Source organism: Halichoeres trimaculatus, unplaced genomic scaffold, assembly GCF_033239565.1.
Source record: "Halichoeres trimaculatus isolate MK-OKI-2021-1 unplaced genomic scaffold, fHalTri1.1 fHalTri1_scaffold_1, whole genome shotgun sequence".
Lineage (NCBI taxonomy): Eukaryota > Metazoa > Chordata > Actinopteri > Labriformes > Labridae > Halichoeres > Halichoeres trimaculatus.
In genome coordinates, this window is record NW_027437179.1 from 1630970 (window position 1) to 1657045 (window position 26076).

At 45.1% G+C, this 26076-nt stretch overlaps 1 protein-coding gene across 1 annotated transcript in view; it reads left to right on the plus strand.

Moving 5' to 3' along the window:
- Nucleotides 1-22881, plus strand: part of rbpjl (recombination signal binding protein for immunoglobulin kappa J region-like) — a 47886-nt gene extending 25005 nt beyond the window's left edge. Inside the window, exons 9-13 of the mRNA XM_074676200.1 lie at nucleotides 564-676; nucleotides 3254-3394; nucleotides 3483-3638; nucleotides 11375-11478; nucleotides 21025-22881. Of these exons, the coding sequence (XP_074532301.1) occupies nucleotides 564-676; nucleotides 3254-3394; nucleotides 3483-3638; nucleotides 11375-11478; nucleotides 21025-21325 (815 nt within the window). The 3' untranslated portion in view covers nucleotides 21326-22881. The remainder of the gene's footprint in view (nucleotides 1-563; nucleotides 677-3253; nucleotides 3395-3482; nucleotides 3639-11374; nucleotides 11479-21024) is intronic.
- The last annotated feature ends 3195 nt before the right edge of the window (nucleotides 22882-26076 follow it).

The window sequence follows — 26076 nt, forward strand, 5'->3', positions numbered from 1 at the left end:
AACAAGGAGCCAGGTTGGAGCAACATCAGTACGTAACTGCAGACGCAGCTATCGGGGGGCAAGCCTCCCTACAGATATGTGAGGTGGTTTGTTCAACATTGCAGAGACCTCCCACATCCAAAACCACTTTACCATGGCTACTTTTGCCACACACACACACACGCACACGCACACATACACACATTTAACACACACACACACTCATTTAACATACAGACACACACACAGACACACACACAGACACACAGACAGACACACACACACACACACGCACACACACACACACACACACACACACACACACACACACATTCAACATACACACTGACACACACACACTCATCACACACACACACACAGCACACACACACACACACACACACACACACACACACACAAAGCACACACACACACACACACACACACACACAGAGTTCCCGTATGTTCTGTTTTTAAAAACCTTATCCATGGAAGGTAAACATATAAATGAGGGAAGATTTAATGATGCTGCTGTGATGAAATACAGTGAGTGAATGTAACTTTGTGTGTGTGTGTGTGTGTAGTAGAGGACCAGCCTGCTGACCATGGGGATTTTGTGCTGAGTGAAGGTTTCATCTGTTACGGCTGTGTGGTCCAAATAGTGTGCACGGAGGCTGGACTAACTCTGCCCCCCATGGTAACACACACTCACACACACTCACAATTCATATAAATAAAGACTGATTAATTGACATAACCTTAAAGTCCCAGTATGGCTTTGGATAAATAAAACTTCTTTGGCCAAACGTAATCTCCATCCATCTATCTATACATCCATCCATACATCCATCCATGACCCATTGCCCCTGTCTCCAGCCCTTCTACATGCTCCTTTGGGGGGAAAGCAAGACTTTCCCAGGCTAACCAAGAGATATTTCCCTCTCTTGTGTCCTGGTCTACCCTGGGGTCTCCTCCAGTGTGAGCTGGAGGTCAGTGTTCAATGAGGCCAATAGAACCACATCATCTGCAAAAAGCAGGGATGTGATCCTGAGACCCCTGATCCGGCCTCTCACCTCTTGGCTGCACCTTGATGTCCATAGACGTTATGGACAGGATCAGAGACACAGTGCAGACTTAGAGGAGTCCAACCCTGACAGGGAGCCAGTCCGACTTCCGACATTAATCTAAGTAAAAAAAAAAATGAGCGACACAGTCGAGAAAGGTGACTGCAGAACTTATATTTTTGGGACTTACTTAAAGCATTTGAAACCCACAAGCTTTACTCCCTAATCAATAACCTCCAACACTATGGCCTCAGAGACCGAGTGCCAGATTGGTTTATTGTTTATCTGTTGAGAAGAGACCAATATGTTAAAATCAACCATCAATCCAAAAATTGTGCTTTGTTGTTTATGGTGTAGGGTGCCAATTTAACCCTGTACAAAACTATATTTAAGCCTCCTCTATTCAGGTCCCCACAATGTGTGTGTGTGTGTGTGTGTGTGTGTGTGTGTGTGTGTGTGTGTGTGTGTGTGTGTGTGTGTGTGTGTGTGTGTGTGTGTGTGTGTGTGTGTGTGGTTGTGTGTGTGTGTGTGTGTGTGTTAGCTAAGAATGTGAACAAAGCTCACCTTTATTCTCCAAACACAGTTGAAGTATGATAACTGCTCTGCTCCTGTACGTCTTACACACGTGTCTACAGATGTTATATAAGCAGCTGAGCCTCTAAATGCTTGTATTGAAATCTCCATCCTCCAGTCTAGGTTTATTTAGATCGACCTCTCAGCAGAATCCTTCACATTTGGGTGACCACACTCTCCCCCCACACCTACCTAACTGCTGTCAAAACAGCTGCAGTTAAAGTAAATCTTGGTGTTACACCTCAGCATGTTTTTGGAGCTGAGGCCCTTAGCTGATCGGTTTGTTTAAAGACAGAGGATCTCCCTGCTGGTCATTTGTGTGCCGAGGAGCTAGGCTCAGTCACTAGGCCTTTGTAAACTTTCGGAAGGTGCGTCTTAAAGCGATAATTTCATGCCTCCTCTGTCCTATCTCCACCGTGTTACCATAAATACTTTCTCAGTCACCATTTTGAAGACTGTCCCAAAGAGATAATTGTGCTCAGAGGAGAGAGGATTGAGGAGACTGATTGGAGAAACTATGATCAAGGAAACAGCTGGCTTTGCAGAAGTCTTTTCACCAACAGACATTCCTCTATACCAAATATCATTCTCTGATTGGACACTGCAGTGGCTCAGACTTCTCTAAATGAAACTTCACAAACAAAACAGAGTTTAATGAGAGAGAAAGATGAGCTGAGGACAGGCACTGAGGATCGTTTAGAAACTGATCATAAACCTGGTAATAAAGTGTTTGTTGTGAGTTTAAAGCATAAAATACTGAACACAACCATCATCAAATCAATACAATGGAGGATTAATACAGAAAACTGAAATCTGATAAATAATATCTTCCTGAAACACAATGAACTGGGTTATATTACCAAGTTTCAGAATTCATGATCAGGTGTGCTCTAGAAAAAGGCTAAATGATTCATGAATAATAAAACAATTATGCATTTACCGGTAAAGTGATCTGTGTGCTTCTAAACAGCACACAGAATAAACAGAGAGCAGGTTTTCTTCATGTAAACGTGTTTGTTAAACAGGTCAAAGGAACAGATAAAGCTCTGTTACTGTTTATGTTTGATTAGTTATTACAGCACACATGTGCAGACACACAAACGTGCAGCTGTAGCTGTTAGAGCTGACTGACAGATGATCCAGAGGTGATCAGCTGAGGCAGTCATCAATAAAACACATTGCTTTATGTGACGCTCCAGAGGAAAAGGTGTCCCATTGCTCTAAAAAATAATCTCCTTCCTTCCTCTCTCCCCTCTTCATTTCCTTGCATGTCTCCCATCATCCCTGGTGGAAGGGTCTAAGATGCAAGTGGAGGAAGGAAGGATAGAACTTTATCACTTTGAGACTCACCCAGGGGCTGAAGAGGTGTAAGAAGACAAAACAGAGCGAGGAGTCCAGCTGAATCAGCAGGAGAGGAAAGATTTAGATACCGAAGTCTCTGAATGATGGGGGTCCAGATTAAGTATGGAGAGATCAGGACGCCCGTGAAGCTTTGGTAGCAGGGCAGTGCTCTAACTTCAGACAGGTTGCAGCTTTACCTGTAGATGTAACTCCCAGCCTCGGCCCTTTGATGTGTCATGCTGTGTGTGTTGAGATCAACCAGCAGATTTTCACTGAGTTCACCTTTTCATCTCCAGGTGATCCGTAAAGTCAACAAGCAGCACGCCATCCTGGACGTGGACGAGCCAGTCTCTCAGCTCCATAAATGTGCCTTTCAGTTCAGAGACAACCCACACACCTTCCTGTGTCTGTCCAACGACAGCATCATCCAGTACCAGGTGAGGGCCCCTTGGTGTCTTCACCCTCCACTGACCCTCTGACGCTCCTTTTCCTCAAGCCTCTCCTCCTTCTCTCCTCTTCAACCAGGCTCTGTCCAGTCTCAGAGACCCAAGCAGGGTGGTTCTGAATGATGGAGCCTGTTGGACCATCATCGGGGTGGAAGCAGTGGAATACACCTTTAATCAGGGTCTGTCCTGCATCCAGACTGCAGTCACTCCTTTCCCTGTCATCACTGGGTTAGAGGTGAGCATCAACCTGCTAAAGGGTTCCATCATCAGCTGATTCAGAGTCCACAAAGTCCACAGAGCCTACAGAGTCCACAAAACCCAAAGAGCCTACAGAGTCCACAAACTCCAAAGAGTCAATAAAGTCCAGATGCCATTGAGTCCATAAAGTCCACAGAATCCACAGAGTCCACTGAGTCCACTAAGTCCACACGGTCCACAGTCCATCAGCATCTACATTTCCTCTATTCCTGTCACCTCACAGGAAACTCATGATGTTGCTGCTGTTATTGTTTAAGTCATTGTTATTGTTGTTGTTGGTGTTGTCGTAGTAGCAGTACTAGTAGTAGCATTAGTATTAGTATTAGTATCAGTAGTTGTTGCGGCTGACTGGCGATCTAACCAAAATAAACTGACACGCCGCGGAAGGCTAAGCACGGGAGTATACCTGAGACGCGCTCTCACACAAACACATATCCACACCTAATGACTGCTACTGACTTTATTTCTAAAGATACAAGATTCGGTGGAAGCTTCATGATTTACAAAATAAAGCACAGAAACACAGAAATCGTTAACCAAAGAACCAACAGGCTACAGGTGAGTGGAATTATTTCAAACTACCGAGGCACATCCACTGTGACATACCCACCACTCAAGTGCCAGCAGAATGTACACACCCCCGTCACATCAGTACAGCACTTACCAACACATCACAAATACACACACATTTATGGCTCCTACATTCCGGCCCCTAATTATGCTAAAGCACTAATTACACAATAACCAACCTGTAGGTGACAAAAGCTGAAACATCCACCAGTTAGCAAGGTTACATTCAAACATTATTTACATTGAGCCCAAAAACTCCCAAAGTCTGACGCTAGACCTAAATGAGTAATGATGGCTGGAACCTTAGCTCAAAGCTCATTCAATGACCATTTACAAATGTCCCAGTCAAGAAAAACAAGAAAGTCCACATCTGAAAAGAAAAACTCAAGAGTCAATACAAATCTTCATGGCTCCTCTGCTTCTTGAAGAAGGCACACCTTAGTGATGGGCCTGTCCAGGCAGCTGGTCTTCGTCTTTATACGAACCTGACGCACCAGTCCCCTCCTATCAGGAACAGCTTGCATCACTCTTCCAGTGAGCCATGAGTTACGAGGTGCAGACTCATCCACAATGATCACGAGATCTCCAGGGACAAAGTTCCGTCTGGTGCGCTGCCACTTCTGCCGCTTCTGCCGCTCCTGAAGTTGAGGCAAGTATTCTTTAGCTGCGTTTCCACCAAGCGGTACGGGTCGGTTCAGTACGGTTTGGGACAGTTAAGTCTGATCCCGTGTGCGTTTCCACAGCAAACTGTGCCCTCTGGTGGTGGGCGGCGTGTAAGCCGCATGCCGGAAGCCACAGCTGGTAAACAATAGCGCGACGCCGTAGCAGCTTACCCCGCGATTAAATCCAACAAAGAAGAAAACGCGACACAGTAAACAAAGAGCACGGATGGAAGACATGCAGCATTTCGTCCTCTCTGTGATTTTCATGTAACTCTCTGTTACAAAGTGCAATCAAGCTTCGTTTCAGAGAAGTCTGTGAGCCGCCAGGAGAAATACAGCCGCTGTCAGGGTGAGTGACGATTCTTTTGACCAATCAACAGTCTGCAGTGTGTTGTTCCACCTCCCGAGAGCGGATCGGTTCAGTCTGGCACCCATACGAAAGGGTCCCAAAAAAGTGGGACGGCTCGTCTCGGTTTTTAGGGATCCGTCCCGGGATGAGTCTGTGTAAACGCCGCTAAAAGCGCACCGTACCGAGACGAACCGACCCGGACTGCTTGGTGGAAACGCGGCTTTTGACCCATCGCTTCCAGAACAGGTCCGCCATGTACTGCACTTGTCTCCAGCGACGACGGGCATATACATCCTCTCTTTGGAACACTCCTGGTGGCAATGATGGTTTAGACTTCAGAAGGAGAATGTGGTTAGGAGTCAACGCTTCTAAGTCATTAGGATCAGTGGAGGCCTTTGTTATGGGGCGGCTATTGACAATAGCCTCAGCTTCACAAAGGACGGTATGAAGACCTTCCTCGTCGAGATTCTGCACCCTCAAAGTGGAGTTCAACACCTTCCGCACGGACCTTATCAATCGTTCCCACACTCCGCCGTGATGTGACCCAAAAGGGGGATTGAAAACCCACTTAATTCCCTTCTGTAGGAGCATGTCGCTGATCTGGGTGTGATTCCACTTTCCTACTGCCTCCCTGAGCTCTCGCTCGGCTCCAACAAAGTTTGTGCCATTGTCTGAACGCAGCTCCAACACCTGACCTCGCCTTGCCACAAAGCGCCTAAGGGCGTTGACAAAGGAATCTGTATCGAGTGACGACGCAACTTCAAGATGCACCGCTCTTACTGCCAAGCATGTAAAGATAACCCCATACCTCTTAACGGTGCCCCTTCCTCTTCTGACCTCAAAAGATCCAAAATAATCTACTCCAGATCGAGTAAATGGAGGTTCATCGGGAGATACTCTATCATGAGGAAGATCTGCCATCCGTTGACATCCTGGTGTAGCATGCAATCTTCGACACACAACACACTTTGATAGGGTCTTCCTTATAGCAGTACTGGCACCCGGGATCCAGTACTTATGGCGCAGCTTAGAAAGCATGTGGTTACGTCCACCATGCCCTGTGTCTTGATGTATGTGACGGAGAACCAGATCCGAAACATGAAGGTCCTTGGCTAATATAGCAGGATGTTTTGCTTCGGGCATAGCTGCTCTACTTAGCCTACCCCCAACTCTCAAAATGCCCCTTTCAAGTATGGGATTGAGCTTGTAGAGATGACTGGTTCTTTTCACACTTTCCCCTTTCTGCAGAATGGACATCTCTTCTGAGAACCTCCTTTCCTGGCAAAACCGAACAATTGCAGTCTCTGCATTGTGAAACTCCTCAACTGAAAAAGGACCTTTTGCAGCCTGAGCCTTGACCATCTGCATCTCCTTTTCTAGCCTTTCTTTCAGTTGCCTTTCACCCAAGCCAGACTGAATGAAAGTTGCTCTCAACTGCTTTCTCCTTTGACAAAGAGCCAAAAGCAAAGCCCTAAATCTGAGGAGCCAACCAACCATCCTCTTCAACTTAACCCAAGAGGAAAAGTGACAGATGAAGCGCATAACCAAGCCTGTTTGCTCATCAGCTTGGATCGCATTCACAGAAACAACTGTCTTGACCTCAGGATCCTCTGGAGAGAGCTTCCCAGAATCATCAGGGTATACTGGCCAATCCATTTCAGGCTCAACAAGAAACTTAGGGCCTGACACCCAAGTGTCAGCCTTCAAGAAGGCTCCCACTTTAGTCCCTCTGGATGCCAGGTCTGCAGGATTACTCGATGTATTCACTTATCTCCATTGTGATGGACTAGACAGTGTGCGTATCTCTGACACCCGATTTGCCACAAAGGTTTTGAACCTCACCGTCTCATTTCTGATGTACTTCAATACAGAGGTACTATCAGACCAAAAAACAAAACTTTTCAGGGGCAACTGCAACTCTCTCCTCCACAGCTTATCCATCCTGCTTGCAACCACTGCTGCTGTTAATTCCAGACGGGGGATGGTGATAGCTTTCAATGGAGCAATGCGTGCCTTTCCCATCACAAATGCACAGTGGACTTGACCATCGATGTTTTGCTGTAACAGGTAGGTTTCGGTTCCATACCCATCCTCACTCGCGTCTGCAAAGTGGTGTAGCTGGGCAGAAGAGACTTCTCCAAAGTCAAAAGGCTTCAAGCACCTGTCAACCTTGAAGTTCTCAAGCTGATGGAGTTCCTTGAGCCAGACCATCCATTCTTGGGCCACCATGACTGGCAAGGGATCATCCCAACCAAGCTGACTCCTGCACAAACTCTGAAGGATTCTTTTCGCAGATAGTACAACAGGTGCCAGAAAACCCAAAGGGTCATAGATAGAGCTAATGACTGACAAAATACCTCTCTTTGTCAGAGGCCTGTCCCTGAGTAAGATCTTAAACTTAAAGACATCTTCCTGGACGCACCATTGCACCCCCAACACTCTTTCCATGGGCAAGATGTCACTGTCCAAGTCAAGATCCTTAACTTCCACTGATCTTTCCTCTCGAGGAACGGCAGCAAGCACACTGCGCCTATTGCTAACCCATTTGGTTAGCTGGAAGCCTCCCTTAACGCAGATAGCACAGAGTTCTTGATAAAGCAATACTGCCTCCTCTTCCGAACCAACAGATATGAGGCAGTCGTCCACATAAAAGTTATGCAAGATGGCGTTTATAACCCTACAACTAAACTGACCTCGGTTATCTTCTGCACATTTTCTCAAAGCGAAGCTTGCACAACTTGGAGAAGATGTGGCTCCAAAGAGATGTGCTACCATCCTATGGTCCACAAGGTCCTGACTGTGGTCTCCATTAGGCCACCAAAGAAACCTTAGCAGGTCTGCATCTGAGCTTGGTACCCTAACCTGATGGAACATAGCTGCGATGTCAGCCACAAGCACAACAGGCTCCTTTCGAAACCTGCCAATGACACCAACCAAGGAGCTAGTAAGATCAGGGCCTTGAAGAAGCTGGGTGTTCAACGATGTTCCTTGGAATGTAGCAGCACAATCAAAAACAACCCTCATCTTCTTCTTCCGAGGATGGTACACACCATGGTGGGGTATGTACCACACTTTTCCATCACAACGACCCATATCCTCATCTGGTACTCTCTCAGCGTAACCCTTAGAGATGATGTCATCCATAAAGCTGATATAATCGGCATGAAAAGCACTGTCCTTGCTGAACCTCCTTTTGAGACTCAGCGCTCGCTGCTCGGCCACCTTCCTGTTATTTGGCATTTTCAGGTCACATTGCTTTAAGGGCAAGCCAATGCTATAATGGCCATCAACCAACCTAGCTGACTCTGAAACAGACTTCATGAAGTGTTGATCCTCTCGAGACAACCCAAGTTGTTCATCCTGAACACATTCAGGGAAGTCAGCCTTTGTCTGCTGCTCCCAGAGTTCATCGAGCTTTGCAACAGAAATCCTGTTAACAGTAACATCATACTCTTTACATTTAGCAGAGAAGAAGTCTCCTCTAAGAGGACCATTCACAGTCCAACCTAACACTGTTTTCACAGCATACGGACCGCCATTTACACTGTGAACAACCTCCCATGGCTCAAGGGCCCTGGGAACATTGGTTCCAATAAGCAAGTCTACACCTGAGTCAATCTCTGTTATCTTTAAATGTTCAAGGTGCGACCGTCTCAGAAGATCCTCTTGTCTGGGGATGTTGCTTGATGGACAGGCATGCATCTCTGTGTGAACATCTCAGGTAGCTCAATGTAAGAGTCGGTATCAAGTCCAGCTACCTCCAGGTCGGCCACAATGTGACTGCCAACTACTTTCTCTTGACCCATTGTTCTAAGGAGGATGTCTGTTTTTCTACCTGTGATATTCAACCTGTTCATAAGTCCCTCAGTGCAAAATGACCAGGTCCAGTATTAACACTCTGTGTACCATTTTGTGCCATCTTTGACCTTAGTTCAAGTGGATGGTATGACAATGTGGCCTGAGGTTGTAGTTCCACATTTCTTACCTTAGGTCTTACATCCAGCAAATGCTGTCCAAGCTGGCCATCCACAGAGTCTAGAGATTTCTGTCCTGCAGCCACAGGCAGAAAGGTCTTGGCATCAACATTCAGTGCTTGAACCTTATCCTTTGCTCTTTCCAGGTATGAGTTCATTCCATCCACTCTACTACGCAGAGCACTGGAGACTCGTGAGCTGTTGGAGGCTTTCAACACATTTAACTTAGCTGCTGATGCAGCTATTTCCATCTCCAAATCAAGCTTCTCCTTTCATTTCCTGAGCTGCTCCTCTTGCTCTTCCAAAACATGCTTCTCTTTTAACAACCTTTGGCGAGCCATAAGTGCAGCCATATCTGCCTCCGCTTTAATGCGCGCAGATAAAGTGGATGAAACAGTGGACCTTCCTACTGAGCTTCTTTTATTTGATACTCTGCTTGCAACATTGGAGACACTGTCACTTGGCTTAACATCATCCTCAACATGGTTCGAAATACACAATGCGTCATCCTTTTGAGCATTATGCTGCTCAACAGCAGGCAGAAGTGGCTGTGGGAGTGTAGAACTATGTGTATTTTCTGGGGTTATTATTTGGGAACCACTCCCCTTAGCATCAGAAAGCCATTTCTTCACCTCATCCACAAATGTATCATGGTGTCTATGCACACTGGTAAACCACGTATTTTGCTTTTCTTGTTCTTCCTCAGGGAGCAAAGGAATAACAGAATAATGGAGCTTACCTGCATCATCAAACAGCATATGCACACTTTCGAGCCGAGACTGAATGCTCGGAGCATTATCTTTATTTTGCATTAGACCTTTAATTTCCTTCGCAACACCTTTAATTTGACTTACTTTTACCTGTCGCTCTTTTTGAAGACTTTCAATTTTATTCGCCAATGCTTTGGCAGTAAGTTTTCTTTTTCTTCTGTCTTCACCCTTTTGACCCACATCAGAACAGGGATTTGACCCACCTGGCTCCATCTTCATTCATAAATTATCAAAAACTCATGCAAAATGTATTTACATCAACAGTCAATTGCCCTTTATGAATAAGATGCATCAACTAAACAGGCTTCACAAAACACTCATTTAGCAGGCAGATTAAATATTCCCCTCTAAACTGCCTAACAGAAAGCTAAACTAACCAACTCACCCTAGTCTTCTGTGCCTCAAGCGGTGGGTATTTATGTACCTGCATACCGCTGGTCCCGAATCAGACAAACTGTCTTAAAACGAGAACCACGGCGGTACTCCCGAGCCAATTTGCTCCACCCGCCTATGACACGAAAGTAACAAACGGCTGAAAAAACAAAAAAACAATACAACCACCTAACGTGGCTGTATCGCTAAAACCTACCAGGGGAATAGTTTGATTCACAAAAAGAACCTGTTAAGTGTGTTTAGCAATACCTTAACTCCAGCGCTGACGATAAATGGACGTAGTAGTAGAAGGCAGGGCATGAATGAATCAAAGGAGACCAGCGCTGAATGAACTGTCGCTCACCCACATAACTACAAACGTTCCGGTTCCTCTGTTTGAAATACTACAAAGATCAAACCAGGACTCCGATAACGTAACACTTTCCGTGACTAAACACTCCGGATAACATTTTCTGTTGACTAATGTTGCGGCTGACTGGCGATCTAACCAAAATAAACCGACACGCCGCGGAAGGCTAAGCACGGGAGTATACCTGAGACGCGCTCTCACACAAACACATATCCACATCTAATGACTGCTACTGACTTTATTTCTAAAGATACACGATTCGGTGGAAGCTTCATGATTTACAAAATAAAGCACAGAAACAGCAGAACTAATGTGTTGTAAAATAGTGAGGTATAATGTAGCGGTCAACAGAAAGTGTCGCTCCCGACTCACCCTCCCTCGTTAACCAAAGAACCAACAGGCTACAGGTGAGTGGAATTATTTCAAACTACCGAGACACACCCACTGTGACATACCCACCACTCAAGTGCCAGCAGAATGTACACACCCCCGTCACATCAGTACAGCACTTACCAACACATCACAAATACACACACATTTATGGCTCCTACAGTAGTAGTTGTAGTAGAAGTAGTTGTAGTAGTAATACCAGTTCTTGTTGTTGTTGTTGCTCATGTTGTTCAAGTTGTTGATGTTGCTACCTCAGTTGAACGGTGGAGGACACATGGCCATGCTGGAGATCCAGGGAGAGAACTTCAGTCCTCATCTCAAAGTCTGGTTTGGAAACCATGAAGCAGAGACCATGTTCAAGTGAGTTCAGAGGAGAGGGCTCGTGAGGCAGAGGAAGTTTGTTAAAGGAATCATGAAGGATCAACCTTATCTTTAGTTTGTAGGAAAAGACTGATCCCAGATCAGTCATTTCTTTTTGCATTTCCTGATGATTTTTTGTGAGGGTGTTACCATTTCAGCTGCCAAGTCATTAATAAATTGCAACAGCTGATCGGGTCATACATCCCCAATACTACCCTTAGGACGTTACAATTATTATGGAAAATCATTCTACTGAATGTCTTTAATTAAATAGACCTGATGCCTATTTGTTATAAATTAAAATATGAAGTAATGTTAAAAAAAAGGTTGCATATCACCGTAAAGCATAATAAGTTGACCTTTCTCAAAACTGAAAGATGTGATATCAATAAATTTGCCTTATGAATTAAATAAAAGTAATGATAAAAATGAAGCAGATCTAAACAACTAAATTAAAAAACATTTTAAAGCACAGCTGGGTCTCATACACATACTGTCCCCTCCTCACGCATTATTACAGAATGCCGTCACAACAAAAATCAGCTCTAATTTTATAGCTTTGGCAACTGTGAGTGAGGAGGGAAGGCAGTAGATATGAGACCCAGCTGTAGAGTTAAATATTGATCCTCGGAGGCACAGGTTGTCTGAGCCCTGTCAAGGACCTGGTAAAAAGAACCCAAAAGCACGACACAGTGGAGTATAGGAACAAGTCCAGTCTTTATTAATAACTAGCAGGCAGAGGTATCCACAAGGAGCCGGCAAGGACAAGGTCAGCCAGAAACAGTCCAAAAAACCAGGCAGGCCAAAAACAAGCAGAGGTATCCACACTAGGCACAGGGAAAAAAAAACAGAAACAGGCTGAGGTCAAAAAACAATGAGACACACGAGGAACAAACTTTCACTAGGGAAAAAGACAATCAGGCACAAGACACAAAGAGACAGGGGTTTAAATACACAGGGAGGTGATAGCTAACAAGCCACAGGTGGTGCACAAGGGGGAGGGGATGAAGCAAACAAGCAGGTGTGAGGAGGAGCAGCCAGGAGTGAAGTAACTAGAAGGGTGAGAAAAGGAAAAACAAGCACAGAAAGAAAACAAAACAATCAAAGATCCCCAGATCAGGAGCTGGTCCTGACAAGCCCCGCAGCACTGACTGGTGGTCTGTGCTCCATGGCACAGGGTCTTGTACCTATTGACTTTTGCAGTGCGCCTAATGGTAAATATATTAATAAATGAAATATTTGACTGGACTATCATGCTATTTTGGCCAATTCTGAAATTAAGTGTAAAAGGATATACAGGAGGTCCTCTAATTACGTGGTTCTTGACGTACGCTGTTTCAACGCCAAAAAAATACGTAGGAAAAAAGTGATGTTTTACAGTTATGCCTCTCTGTTCGCAAGCTCCTACAATGTGTACTAGTTTTTGACGCGATGCGTGTATGAATACATAGCTACCCAGTGCTACGCGGTCATCAGCATCATCCACTTTGTCTCAGGTCGCATCATAGTGTAGATTGTCTGTTATAATTGAAATGTCTATTTTAATGTATATTTTTTGCAATTTTGTTGTACTTGTTGCAATGACAAATAAAGTTCTATTCTCATTGTCTACTGTTTTCCCATAGTTTTGAAGTATGATACACGTATTAGGATAGTTATTTAGAGATTTAGGCGGTAGGGTAAAAATCTGACTTGCGCAGAATTCAGGTTACAAAGCGTTGTAGAAATGGAATTCGTTCGTAACTCGAGGACCACTTGTATTTATTAATTTTTGACACAGACAGTCCACAGCACGCAATACATGGATAGCTGATCGATGCCGCAAGAGGCACAGATAGCTGGTCCATGCTGTGACGCACAGGCACAGTCCGTGCCATGTGGAGCACAGACAGTCTGTGCTGGAAAAGGAAAAATTTGAAGCAAGTTCTGCTGACACCAGGGGCCTATAGCATGAAGCAGGATTAATGTCTCAGTGTGGTAACTTCAGGGTTAACCCTAGTTTACCGATAGCACTGAGCTGGTTCATTTCTTAGCAGGATGGATCACCACGGTGACTTACTCTAAAGGGCAACCCTGCTCTGGAGCAGGGTAAATTGGAGATAGAATCCGATTCTATAAAATCAGCTTCTCTAAATCAATAACCTGTCCTTGCTTCCGAACCCAGAAGACAGAGGCGCACAACTGGTACGATAACCCCTTTTCATACAAATGCAAAGTGCTTGAAAAATAAAAAGAATATAAAGCTGAAACTACAAAATATTCTATCAGGTTATTCCTACACTTTATACATTGTGTTTGAGGGATTTCTTTCTTTCAAGGGGGCAGTGTATTTTAGTCCAGTTGATTTGTGAATTGTAAATTTGGGTCAGACGTCACCACGTCGGTATTATAAAATGATTCCATTGTGGGGACAACTTTAAGGTCAATTGTAGCATTTAAGAGTGTGACCAGTGTCAGATTGAGCCACCGATCAGTAACTTTATGGATTTACACAGTCTGCTATGTATTGCCTCTCATTTTGCCTGCAATTGGTAGCCGCCACGGTGTTTCCTTTTCAGTTACTCGGCTCTTTCCTCTTCATATGTAATCATGATCAGACGTTGTTCCTCACAGGGGAAATAGGGTGCTCTGTCACCCTGCTTCTGTGTGTTTGTTGCGCTCATGAGGAGAGGCCTGGGGTGGCTGTGGCTCAGTGGTAGAGTAGTCGCCTCTCAAATGGAAGGTTTGGGGTTCGATTCCAGATCCTGCAGTCACATGCCGAAGTGTCCTTGAGCATGACATTGAACCCCCGGATTGCTCCCACTGTTGGTCAGTGGTGTGTGGATGGATGAATGTGTTAGGTAAAAACTGATGGTTTCCAATAGGAAAATCCACCATCAGTGTGTGAATGTGGTGTGTATGGGTGAATGAGAGAATAGCAGTGTAAAGCGCTTTGAGTGGTCTGAGAGACTGGAAAAGCGCTACATAAGTCCTGGTCCATTTTACCATTGGTCAGCTGCCTCTAAGCCCTCCCTTCATACGTGCGCAGTCTTATGGAATGGCCTCACCGATGGCGAATTTCAGGATTGCATACAAAGTCAATGCAAAGACGTGTTTAGACACCAATTCGCCCCAGACGGAGCGTTGGGGCTTTTGCGCATTTGGAGCGTTTGGAGTGTTTGCTGGTTTGGAGCGTTGGCATGTTTGGAGTGTTCAAGTTGAAAATATTGAACTTTTTGAACATTGAACTTTCGAATTTGTGGGAGGCTGTGCCGCGGCAGCCAATCAGCAATGACATTCGCCCACTACGTCACTGATTTGATGAAGTTGGGGGGGAACCGCCACCTGCTCTGACTCCAACCCCGCCGGAAGATGGAGGAGAAAATATTCTGTGCGGTGTGTCATTATCCAGTGTTATAAGATACGGCGTGTGTACTCTACAGAGACCAGAAAAAAAGGAACAGGCTTGGGTAAAAGTCGCTGAGGGGACTGTAAATATTCGTTTCCGGATGGATTTGCCTGCTCGGGTCATCACTGAGTCCGACTGTGTTTTCTTTAGTAGAGTTATGTCGTGAAAGTTGAGAACTAGATCGAGAGAAGGGAGGAGCAGGGCAGCCAGGGAAAAGATGGAAGTTCTCTGCGGTCCCCTCTTTCCACGACCCCTTCATTATCCCCAGGGAGACCTCCGGGAACATGGGTCGGGGGGTCAGGGGTTCGAGGATGAGGTCACAGGGAACAGCCAGGAGGGCCAGTGGAGGTGGACTACCAGGAAGAGGCAGCAGGTCTTGATTTTGATCTCCAAGGCTTTCACACACTCTCCTGTCATGCTTTTGAAGCCACTGCTCATTGTTTTTTAGATGTTTTTTTGGGCTTTTGGTCTTTAAATGAGCAAGCTTTTTACTCCGCATGCACAGTGACACGCGTTAACCCCTCAGCTTGTCAAAATAGTCCAGCGTTCAGACTCAGGCGTTTTAGCGGCGCGTTATAGGCGGGACCCGCAGTTAAATTTGCAAGTTGGCGTTTGATGTGGCCGCGGCATTATTCTCAGCTTTCAATGAAGGCGGACACTTTCTTCTGGCTCCCTCCTCCTTATGTGCCCTGCTTGCTCTTGGTCTGTCTCTGTCTAAACTATCAGAACCTCTCTTTGTATCCTATCCAAAACCTAAAATCATGGATTTGATCAGCTGGTCTTCTAACACAAATATGATTGATTCATCAAATTTTTTTAACAAGGAAACTGGGCAAAGGGGGGCCCGTCTGCCCCGGCGGAACGTTTGCATCCAGGTATAGGATCGACTCCTGGAGTGCTTGGAGGACCGTATGCCTGTTGATCCTTTCCGTCGAGGATGTTGAAGACATCTACATATTTGGATTTACAACAGCAGGCTTTCTGCTGTTTGGAGCTAGCGGTTTTCTGATGTATTGCAAATTTCAGAGGCTGCAGGCTGCTATTTTTGCTATCCACAAGCAGCCCTTCTTTGAGGGATTGGGCAGGGCTGTCAACACCAGACTTAAGTGACATGCGAACTTAATTGCAGGCTGGATAAGATGGATAACATCTTGGAGAAGTTGTCAGCTGGCTCGGCTGTTATGGGCAACCAAATTGGGTCATTGGGATTGCCACAGAGGTGACCAGAAAACTCTAAAGCAGATGGAAAATTTTACAGTCTGCCTGATCCAGAACAATTTTTTATCTCTCTCTTGGCCCCTCCGCATTGGCCTTGGTGGACTGATAAGCGCTTTTGGTATGCAGAAAGACACTCTCCCCCTCCCATTCCCCACCTTTCTCCTGTGAACTTGACTCTGGTTCAGAACTCTTCGAGGTCATCTCCACGGACACCATCAGATGGCAGACAGTGTTGAGGGATGAAGTCCATAGGCTTCTACATACACACACATGAACTCACATGGCACTTACAACCTTGGGCTCAACAGGCTCTAATTTTGTGGCGCAGCACAGGGGGCCCAAGCCACGCGCACCCCACGCAGTGTTAATTTCATGCTGCGCACCGCCGTGTGCAGCCACTTTGACAATTTGGTAGACAGTGTGCGCAGAGATGGGTGTGACAGCGCGCCAGGGGGAGGTGTTGGCAGTTTCTTGTTGGCTCGGTGACAATTTCTTGCCAGAAACAATGCAGAAAGTGCGCTGAAAGCTCGCCAGCTCCAACCTGGTCTTTTGTCAGCGCAAAGCGGAGCGCACCCTCTGCAGCTGTAATTTGGTGACAGGCGCACGTGCGCTCACATCAACAAAGCCTCAGAGGCAGGTTTCCAGAGATTCAGGCACATTTTAATGCAATAAACAATCACAGCAATCGCTATGTAATGTATCCGTCTGAACCAGTATATACATTTATATCTATATTAAATGTCCCATTGCATCTGATGTCAGATTAAAGCTGTTTGTCATAATGGAAAGTTAACCTGACGGCAGCTGGAAGTTTGATGCACATCTTACAATTAAACAATAAACAGCCTTAACATCTGATACTGAGTATATATCTGGCTTCTCTCATTTCATTTAATTCAAAGAAAAGAGGGAGAGAAAAGATGAAGAAAAAAGAGACAAAATAAATGTATGTCACTCAGGATTTACCTGTGATTTTCCCATATTTCTCTGTTTTAGTCTTTATTTTTAACGTGATCTAAAAAGATGGGAGTACATTATTGTAAGGAGGATGAGGCGGAGACACCGGGAGGGTATACAGTATATCACCAAAGGTTCTGCTATCTGGCGATGACAAACCAGGAGTGCAGGTGGATCAAAAGTATTCTGAATGGATAAGCCAGCTGTGTAACTGTCTCTTCATTTTGTTCTCCTATTAATGACAAAGGAACAAATTAAATCTGTCCCGGGAGCTGGCCCACACGGTGACGCGCTTCGTGTCCTCCGATGTGCTCCGCTGTCCGTTTTCCTGCTGCAGGGACAGCAGCTCTGACCGTCTCCGCTACCAGGTCTTTCCAGCACACTTTCCGCACACGCTCCTCTGTGCTCCTCTGCACCTCTCTGCACCTCTCTGCACCTCTCTGCGCCTTGAGTGTGCCTCTCTTGGCACTGCAGGAACCTTTGCAAAGTGCGCCGGTCACATCCTGTCCGCGCGGCAAAGGCCGGCGCAGGGCAGGTGCGCCAGCGCTTCCGCCAGCCCAACGTCTTCTTTGGCTTTGTCACTGTTCAACTGCAGAGGGCGATGTGTGAGCGCCTGAGAAGGCTGCGTACCCCCCCTCCATATGGCGGAGCAGTAACACTTGAGCTAGTCTTCGACTTTGTCTGTCTGATGTTATGTGCTTACATGAAGAGGTGTTTTTTTTTTCTTGATCTCAAACTATGCCCCCTTTGGGGAATAGTCTGGAATTAACCTTTTTCCCCTCTCCTCTCCCAATGTTGTTATTTCTTATCTATTGCAAAGGGGCGCTGGGTAGCTGGCAAGCTCCTAGGTTAATCTCATTTCAATGTTCAATTTCTATGGGATCAATAAAGTATTCTGATTCTGATTCTGATTCACAGATCTTGATAAGACAAACCTGGGTTGAGCTACCGTGTTGATAACTCACATCGTGGTATAGATTATCCTTATTGCTGCTGTTGGGATAAGTCAACCACGGATAGATGTGAGTTACCACAGTAAGTTAATCGTGCTTTGTGCTATAGGCCCCTGTTCAGCTCCCTGAACTCTCTTTGTGTCAAATTAACAAAAACTGAGGAGTTGTTTTCAGTGATAGCCATGATGCAGAGTTTGGTAACAGGTGAACCAGCAATTAAACCTGTTCAGGACATAAAAGATGAACTTGAAGAGATCGAAACAGAAAGAGCCCTGAAGCAGATCAGGAACAGAAGTCACATTAGATCAAATCAGTCTGATGGACTATGTATGTTTGTTTTTGTTTTTTGTCAGCACATTTTCTCCTTAAACATGTGACCTAGAAAGCAAAGAGGAGGGCAGAGACATAAACACAGGTCTATTCACAGGCCTGTGCTCCAGTATTACCTGCAGACAGACAAACAACAGTTGTATTTATACTTTTATTGGCCCGCTGCTCTGCTGTCTGGGGCCTTTATTTGCTGGTGGAGGGTCAGGGGAGTCGGCTCTTAGACTCGTAGACATGAGAAATGTTGGTCACATCGTGGCAGGAGAACCTGATAAAAGTTTGTTTGCAGTTTGAAACCAAAGTTATACTTTTTAACTCTTAACAGTTAGTGTTTTTATATTTATGACTGTTTCCAGACATTTGTTCAGGGGGGTTTCTGTTTCACCTCAGAGGCCCTGGGTGCAGAGGCCAGTGGCACACAGGCCAAATTAAAGTGTGAGTGGAGTTCAGGTGAGACGGTTCAGGTCTGTAGCGCTCGCTGCACATTAAAGTTGACCTAAATATGAACATTTTTATGGCACACGAAGCAGCACCTCCACACTGAGCATTAAGAGAGCAGGCAGCTTTAATTATTATTCAGCTGACCTAGAATTTGAAACACACCCACTTTACTGTTTGTGGAGGAATGTCAGTAAAAAAAACTGCAGGTGAAAAATGACTGTTTCAGAGTCACGATGAGCTGTCAGATGGTTTCATTTTAAAAAGAGAACAAAAACAAAAAACTTCATGATACATGACATGTTTTATGAAATAATTTCCGCTGTACTTCCTGTTTATTTATACTCAGTTAATAAACACACACAGATACAAACACAGACAGACACGTTCACGCACACGCCTCTCTGTCTCACTTAGCACATCCTTAAAGTAAATCCTCTCACAGTTTGAGTGCTCACTAGCTGAGCTTAGCTTAGCTAAGCAATACAAAGTGTGGGTAAAATTAAAAGAGGCTGTGAGGAGTTTGAAAATGATCTTTGAAAAGTCTACCTTTTAGATATATGTTTGACTAATCCACACTTTAAAATGAGATTATCAGCACCAATATTGCTGGTAACTGGTTATTTTAAAATGCTACTTCTTAGCTTCAAGATTGGGTCGTCCAGGTCTGGACTGATGTACAAAGTTAAGGAGAGGAAAGAGAGATCTGTGTTTTTCTCTGCCGAAAAGGATTTCTGTGAATAATTTTGTAGTGATGGTGGGCACTGGAGCCTAGCTATCACAGAAAAAGGACAGAAGAGCAGAAGGAAGAAAAACAGGAGGGTGATACAGCCAGAACTAAAGGCTAATGAGCTATTGTGTTGTTGTTGTTGTTGTTGTTGTTGTTGTTGTTGTTGTTGTTGTTGTTGTTGTTGTTTTGTTTTGTTTTGTTTTGTTTGTTAAAGGAGATCCATCTCCCATACTACTTTTTGAGAGCCTGGGAACAAAGAGCAAGCCTGCATGATGAGAACGCACTGACCTAGACGGATAATACAGAACAATGAGCTCTTTTAGATAGTATGGCCCGATGCCATTAAGAGCTTTTGCAAGTAGAGGAAGAATTTTAACCTCTATTCCAGATTTTATAGGTAACCAGTGTAGAGACACTAACACTGGAGAGATGTGCTAGCTCCTTCTGGTCCTAGTCATAACCCGAGCTAAACCAGCTGAAGAGTCCTCACAGACTTGTCTTTCCTAAACAACAAAACGCAAACACTGATACATGCTGAAGGAAGCAGCAATCCCTCGGGTTCGGTCCTTTGGTAGATCAATTTTTGAAGCCTGTTTCAAACTGTTGAGTTTGTAGTTCGTTGTAACGGGACATTGGTTTGAAGCGTTTCCTTCTAGGAAACACAAATATGATGAGTTCTGGACTTGATATGATTTAGGAAAGAAGTGTGTTTCCGGATAAGTTTACTTGCAGTCAAACTTAAATTGAAGAGACTTTAATGCTCTCTTATGAGTTTTAATCTCTTAAAGAACTGGACCTGAGTGACAGGAAGAGGTCTGTGTCATATCCAGACACCACAATGAGCGCTCCTCTCTCACCTCTCTCATGCAGAAGTCTTTAAATCAGAGAAAAGGTCAGCAGAAAGTCCACATCCAGGCGTTTCTTCCACAGGATCTCAAAAGACTAACCAAATCCAAACAGCCTCACTGACGTCAGAACTCACCTCAGAGCCCACACCTGAAGTGCTGAGACAGCGTATGTCAGCCCCTTTGGCTCCTGCATATATTCCCCCCATCAGCCACTTAGAGGAAAGTTGTATTTATGTAACGCCGTCAGCCACAATGTGCCATTTGTACGAGAAGCTGTAGCTGGTTAGAAACCCGACCCGGCCATGCCATCGGAGCCGAGGCGAGAATGAAATCAAAAGACGGTTCACAGATTGAGCTGCAGGAAGCACAGGATGATGTTTAGTCTGTCACTTAATCGTCTGATTATGTGCTCTCAGTGTTTGTTTTCAGACCTCTCTGTGTTGCTGCGCAGATTTTATCCTGTCTGAGACAAAACCAACAAACTGCAGATAATCCCCAGTGACCATCACCACCTTCTTCTCTGAGGCTTTGTCTCTTTGATGTTTGTAGACCCACTCCTTCTGTCCAGCTATTTTTTAATTTTTATTTCATTTTTAGCAAGTGGAGCTTAGACTTTGTATTCTGATGAAAATTTTCTGGATTAAAAATGTTTCTCTCCCCCTGAAACCACATTGTCTCTCCTCTCAGGTCTCCTAAATCCCTGCTCTGCGTTGTTCCCGACATCTCCCTCTTCACTGACAGCTGGCGCTCCATGCGGCGCATCATCACCGTCCCGCTGTCTCTAATCCGACTGGATGGCCTGATTTACCGTACAAACTACAGCTTCAGCTTCAGCCCTGAGCTGCAGCCTCCGCTGGCCATACAGGGAGCGGCAGGAGAAGTGCAGAGAGATGGAGGGATGGAGAGAGGAGCAGATGATGACGTTTTGCTGGAGACTATCCATCAAGAGTTCACCAGAGTCAACTTTCACCTCTTCATGCAGCCGTAGCTCAGCCGCTGGAGGAGAGGTCACTGCAAACACACACTTATCCCACACACACACACACACACACACACACACACACACACACACACACACACACACACTCACTCACTCACAGAGACATAGGATTGGAGTTGTGGCAAAAATACAAAGCCGTAGCAGCTGGAGTCTGACAGGAGCACAGCAGCAGACGGTCCACATCACCGATCCAGAGGAACCTACAAACAAACTCAGAGCCTCCCAGAGAGGTGTATGGTCAGTAACTATAACAGGACATTAAGACTAGAAGCTGACAGATAGAGAAGAAAACAGGTGCCCTGTGTGTCAGTTTCCCCACGGCAGTCTAAACCTATAGCAGCATGAGTAAGAGCTGGTTCAGACCTGATCCAGCTCTAACTGTAACCCCAGGCTCACACTGAATCCAGTGCGGGTGTGGTGCGGCTTCCGCATGTAATCCATATCATTAAAATCACTGCTGTAGGCTCACATTAGCCCCGCGAGGTGCGAGTCCGGTTGCGGGAGACGTACGGCACAATGGAAAGAATCTGCAAGAAGTCTATCTTTTCCGAACGCCGGAAGAAGTGAATTGTTGGGTGGCATGAAGATCTGTTGTTTTTTAAAATAAAATCAGTGTACAAACAAATGTAACTTGACTCTTCTTTGACAGCACAGTCGTGCTAGTAGTAAATGTAAACATTACATCACACCCGGTGACACGAGGTCGCATTTTGACAACAAGGGACGACGAGAGACTCATCCTTGAAGTGAAAAGTCATCCCATTTCATATGACACATCTCATACTATTATAAGGATAATTTGAAAAGAAAAAAGTTACATTATTAAAAATAATAAACATTAGAGGAATAAAGCTCTTGCGCAAGTCCAGACAAGAACGTGAACCCACGTGAGCTTCTACTCTTGCCGCACGGTATCTGGACTGCAACTATTTCGGAGCCAATGTGAGCTCGGCGTAAGCTTTATCAAAAAGGAAAGTTTTATGTCTACTCTTAAAGGTTGAGACCGTGTCTGCCTCAAGACCTCAATTGGTAGGTTATTCCAAAAAAAGAGGAGCCTGATAACTAAAGGCCCAACCTCCCATACCTCTGTCAGAGATATGGGAGGATCAGTATGTCTGGCACCCCAACAGAAGGGAACCAAAAAGTGGGACAGTACAGGTTGGTAATTTGGGGACCTGATCTGGGATTTGTCAAAGGAAACACCACAAAATGTGTGCAGTACTGGGACAAACTGAATTGAACTGAACTGAACTGAACTGAACTCCTTGGTGGATTTGGAGTTTAAGTTGGGATGTTGGTGGGCTTTCCTCCTGTCCAGCCTCCTTCCAGTTGATAAAACAAGTTTTCCTGCCACACAGCATCATTTTTCAGAGTGTTTTATCACAGTCACCCATTTTTTAAATGAGATAATTGCCAGTCATGCAGAGTTATTAGAGTTCATCCCTGCAGCTAAAAGTCTTGCAAAGATGATAAGAAGTGTCATATTAAAAAACTAGTGTAAAGTGTCTTGGTGTGCAGTACAAGAATTAAACATGCAGATTCCTCTTTAGGGGCACATTTGGATTGTTTAGATTTTAATTTGTTTGTTTTCTCAAGTTATGTTATAAATGTGCATGTTATAAATGTCAATCAGTGTAGTCCCCCAAGACTTTAACCCAGACAACCCAAGAATCAGGAAGTTTTACGAGAGATAAAGTTTGTTTGTGGCTTCATTGTCATCACTGAACAGCTGATTGTTTCAGAGACTGAAGGGCATTAAAATAAGTTTCCTTTTAAAGTGAATCCAGGGTTTTTTGTCTTCACAGAGTGAACTCAACAGACCATTTGGTGTGAAGCTTCTGCCCCGCATGTTGTGAATCTGGAGATTCCCTCTGACAAACCAGTGACCTGAAGTGTTTTCTCTCCACCTTTCAGTGTCAGCTTATCTCGCTTCAAACCCAGACTCCAGTGATTCCCAAACACACAAGACACCACAGCTTCTGCCAGGGGAAAACCAAGCAGGAGCAGTTCATGCAAGGCGAGCCGTGTGAATGAGGCACACATCAATTAAAAAAACAGCCGACTCAATCTGTCATGAGCTCCATGGCTGCTGCAGAGACGTTTATACGACGTGTTCAGCGACAGGGAGAGCTGATAAAACAGCACAGAGTGGAAATGAACTGTGAGAACCTTCTAAAAAAACCTACAGAGTCCTATAGACAGAGTGGGAGGATGTTTTTCTGGAGGAAGGGCATGCAAGCTATGCTAACAGTCTGTTCTAGGAAAAGACGGAGGCCCAGGTGTAACCCAAGTGTTTCTCTTCTCTGGGTGGAGACTAGTGTCTGAATGGCACTTTGTTACTCGACTGTAACTGTAATAATTCAGGGTGGGGGAGTGGGTGGGGGGGGATAAAGACCAAGTTACTCTCAGAGGATCGCCTATGGAGAGTCAATTACTCTACCATCACAGCTTTGATGAGTGACACAGGAGGCCTCAGCTGAGTTCAGGTGAGGTAAGAAAACCTCATCAGTAAATACTGCTCTGATGAAAAAAACAATATACCTTCAAAGAACAAAACTTTGATTGTCAATAAAGTGAGACATTTAAGTTATGTATAAAAAGTTGTGGTGTAAGTTGATGGAAAAACAGCATAAAGACATTACTGCAGCCAGTCACCAGGGGAGCTCTCAACATGCTGGCTTCTGTTTTGGGAAGCTGTCACATCATCTATCATTATAGAGAGTCTACAGACTAAACAGCCTGACTGTCTTTTTCCTTTTGTGGTGTCATTTTTGCTGACTGGCCTTGTTGTTGTCTAAATAGCCCCTACTGATCTGGTGGTGTTTTGCAATGGTTATTTTTTCTTCTCTCTATACATCATTGGCCTGGTTTATAACAGCTTCACAGCCCATGGTGGAAATGCAGAGAAACAATGGGTCACAGGAAAAACAAAGTTCTTGGGAATGTTTAAGCAGGACCTATAAGTTCCTGGTCTGTCTGGTCCAAACACACTTCAGACTTTATTCTGTGCACTGCTCACCAGATCAGACCTGAAACAGAAGTTTCCTGCATGATGCTGACATTCATCAGATTCATGTTTGAGTTATTCCCAAAAAGTCCTGGTGGAAACTATGTTCTGTATTGAAGGGTTAAAATTCCTCCTTGGTGAAAACTGCTTGAGTATCCAGACCAGTTTTTTTAAAATCCTCTGGATCAGGTCCACATCAGCCTTACATTTTGCCCCTTTGTCCTATAAAACTCTGAGCCGTGTGATGTTAATCCAATGAATCAAAGTGTCTGGTAGCTGTGAGACTGTACAAACCAACAAAGCTGATAGCAGCTGACCCTGTTCCTGCTTGTGTTTGATCTCTGGGCGTAAGCAGTCATTAAGTTTGTGCCAAAAAGCTCTACTAAGACGTTCTTTCTGTCCAGAATAAGTGGAGCAGGAGATAATCACACAAGCGTGACAAGACCCCCCACATAGTCGTATCACTCTGTCATAAACCCAAACTTCCATCTGTTCAACCTCTGCGTGCTTCTCATTCTTGAAGAGGCTGCTTCTCATCAGTCACTTTACCACTTTGATTTCATGTCTGTGACCCACAAGACTTCATTTTGTTGTTTCAGTAAAAGTCATCAAGTTTTCTGCAGACACACAAGGGTGTTGAAGATAAAATGCAGACACCTCTCACCTGTCCTGATGGACTCCAGGTGCACGACCTGATATAAGCCCAACAGCACTGTTAAAGTGTGTGTGTGTGTGTGTGTGTGTGTGTGTGTGTGTGTGTGTGTGTGTGTGTGTGTGTGTGTGTGTGTGTGTGTGTGTGTGTGTGTGTGTGTGTGTGTGTGTGTGTATTTTTGTGTGTGGTGTCAGTCTGAGAAATGGAGAGGTATCTTAGCTCAGTTTTTTTACACTCTCCTCATTCATTTCTATGGTCGGTCAATTCTGACCGAACACCAAGAATGTGATGAAATAGAATTGAACACACAATTAGGTATCCAAATCAATAAAATGTATCCTGTGTGTTTAAAACTAGTGTTTGGACAACATTTTGAAATTTCAAGTCAGTCTGAGCAAATTAACTCAATGGGCTCTAATTTTGTAGATCAGGCGCAGGCGCAGGCGCAGGCGCAGGCGCAGGCGCAGGCGCAGGCGCAGGCGCAGGCGCAGGCGCAGGCGCAGGCGCAGGCCTTCGCCATGCGCACAGGGCGTGACCGCCGCACTTTGCAAGTTTCCTGCAGTGCCAAGAGAGGCGCAGTCAATGCCCAGAGGAGCGCAGAGAAGTGCAGAGCTGCGCGTCCACGCCTCCCTCCGCCAGAGGGCGGAGAAAAGCCGTGAGTGGTATTAACACAGCCGAGGGCTGTTTTCACCAATTAAATGAGCGCCTCTCCTCGTCTTTAAATGCCATGCGGCCGAGGCGCAGCGTCTGATTGGTTTGAGTGATCTCTAGCACTGCGGAAACAGTGCTGGTAGTGGAGACGGTCAGAGCCGCTGTCCCTGCAGCAGGAAAACGGACAGCGGGGCACATCGGAGGAAACGAAGCGCGTCACCGTGTGGGTCAGCTCCCGGGACAGATGTAATCTGTTCCTTTGTCATCAATAGGAGTACAAAATGAAGAGACAGTTACACAGCTGGCTTATCCATTCAGAATACTTTTGATCCACCTGCACTCCTAGTTTGTACCTGGTTTTGGTTTGCACCAAATAGCAGAACCTTTGGTGATATACTGTATACTCTCCCAGTGTCTCCACTTCATCCT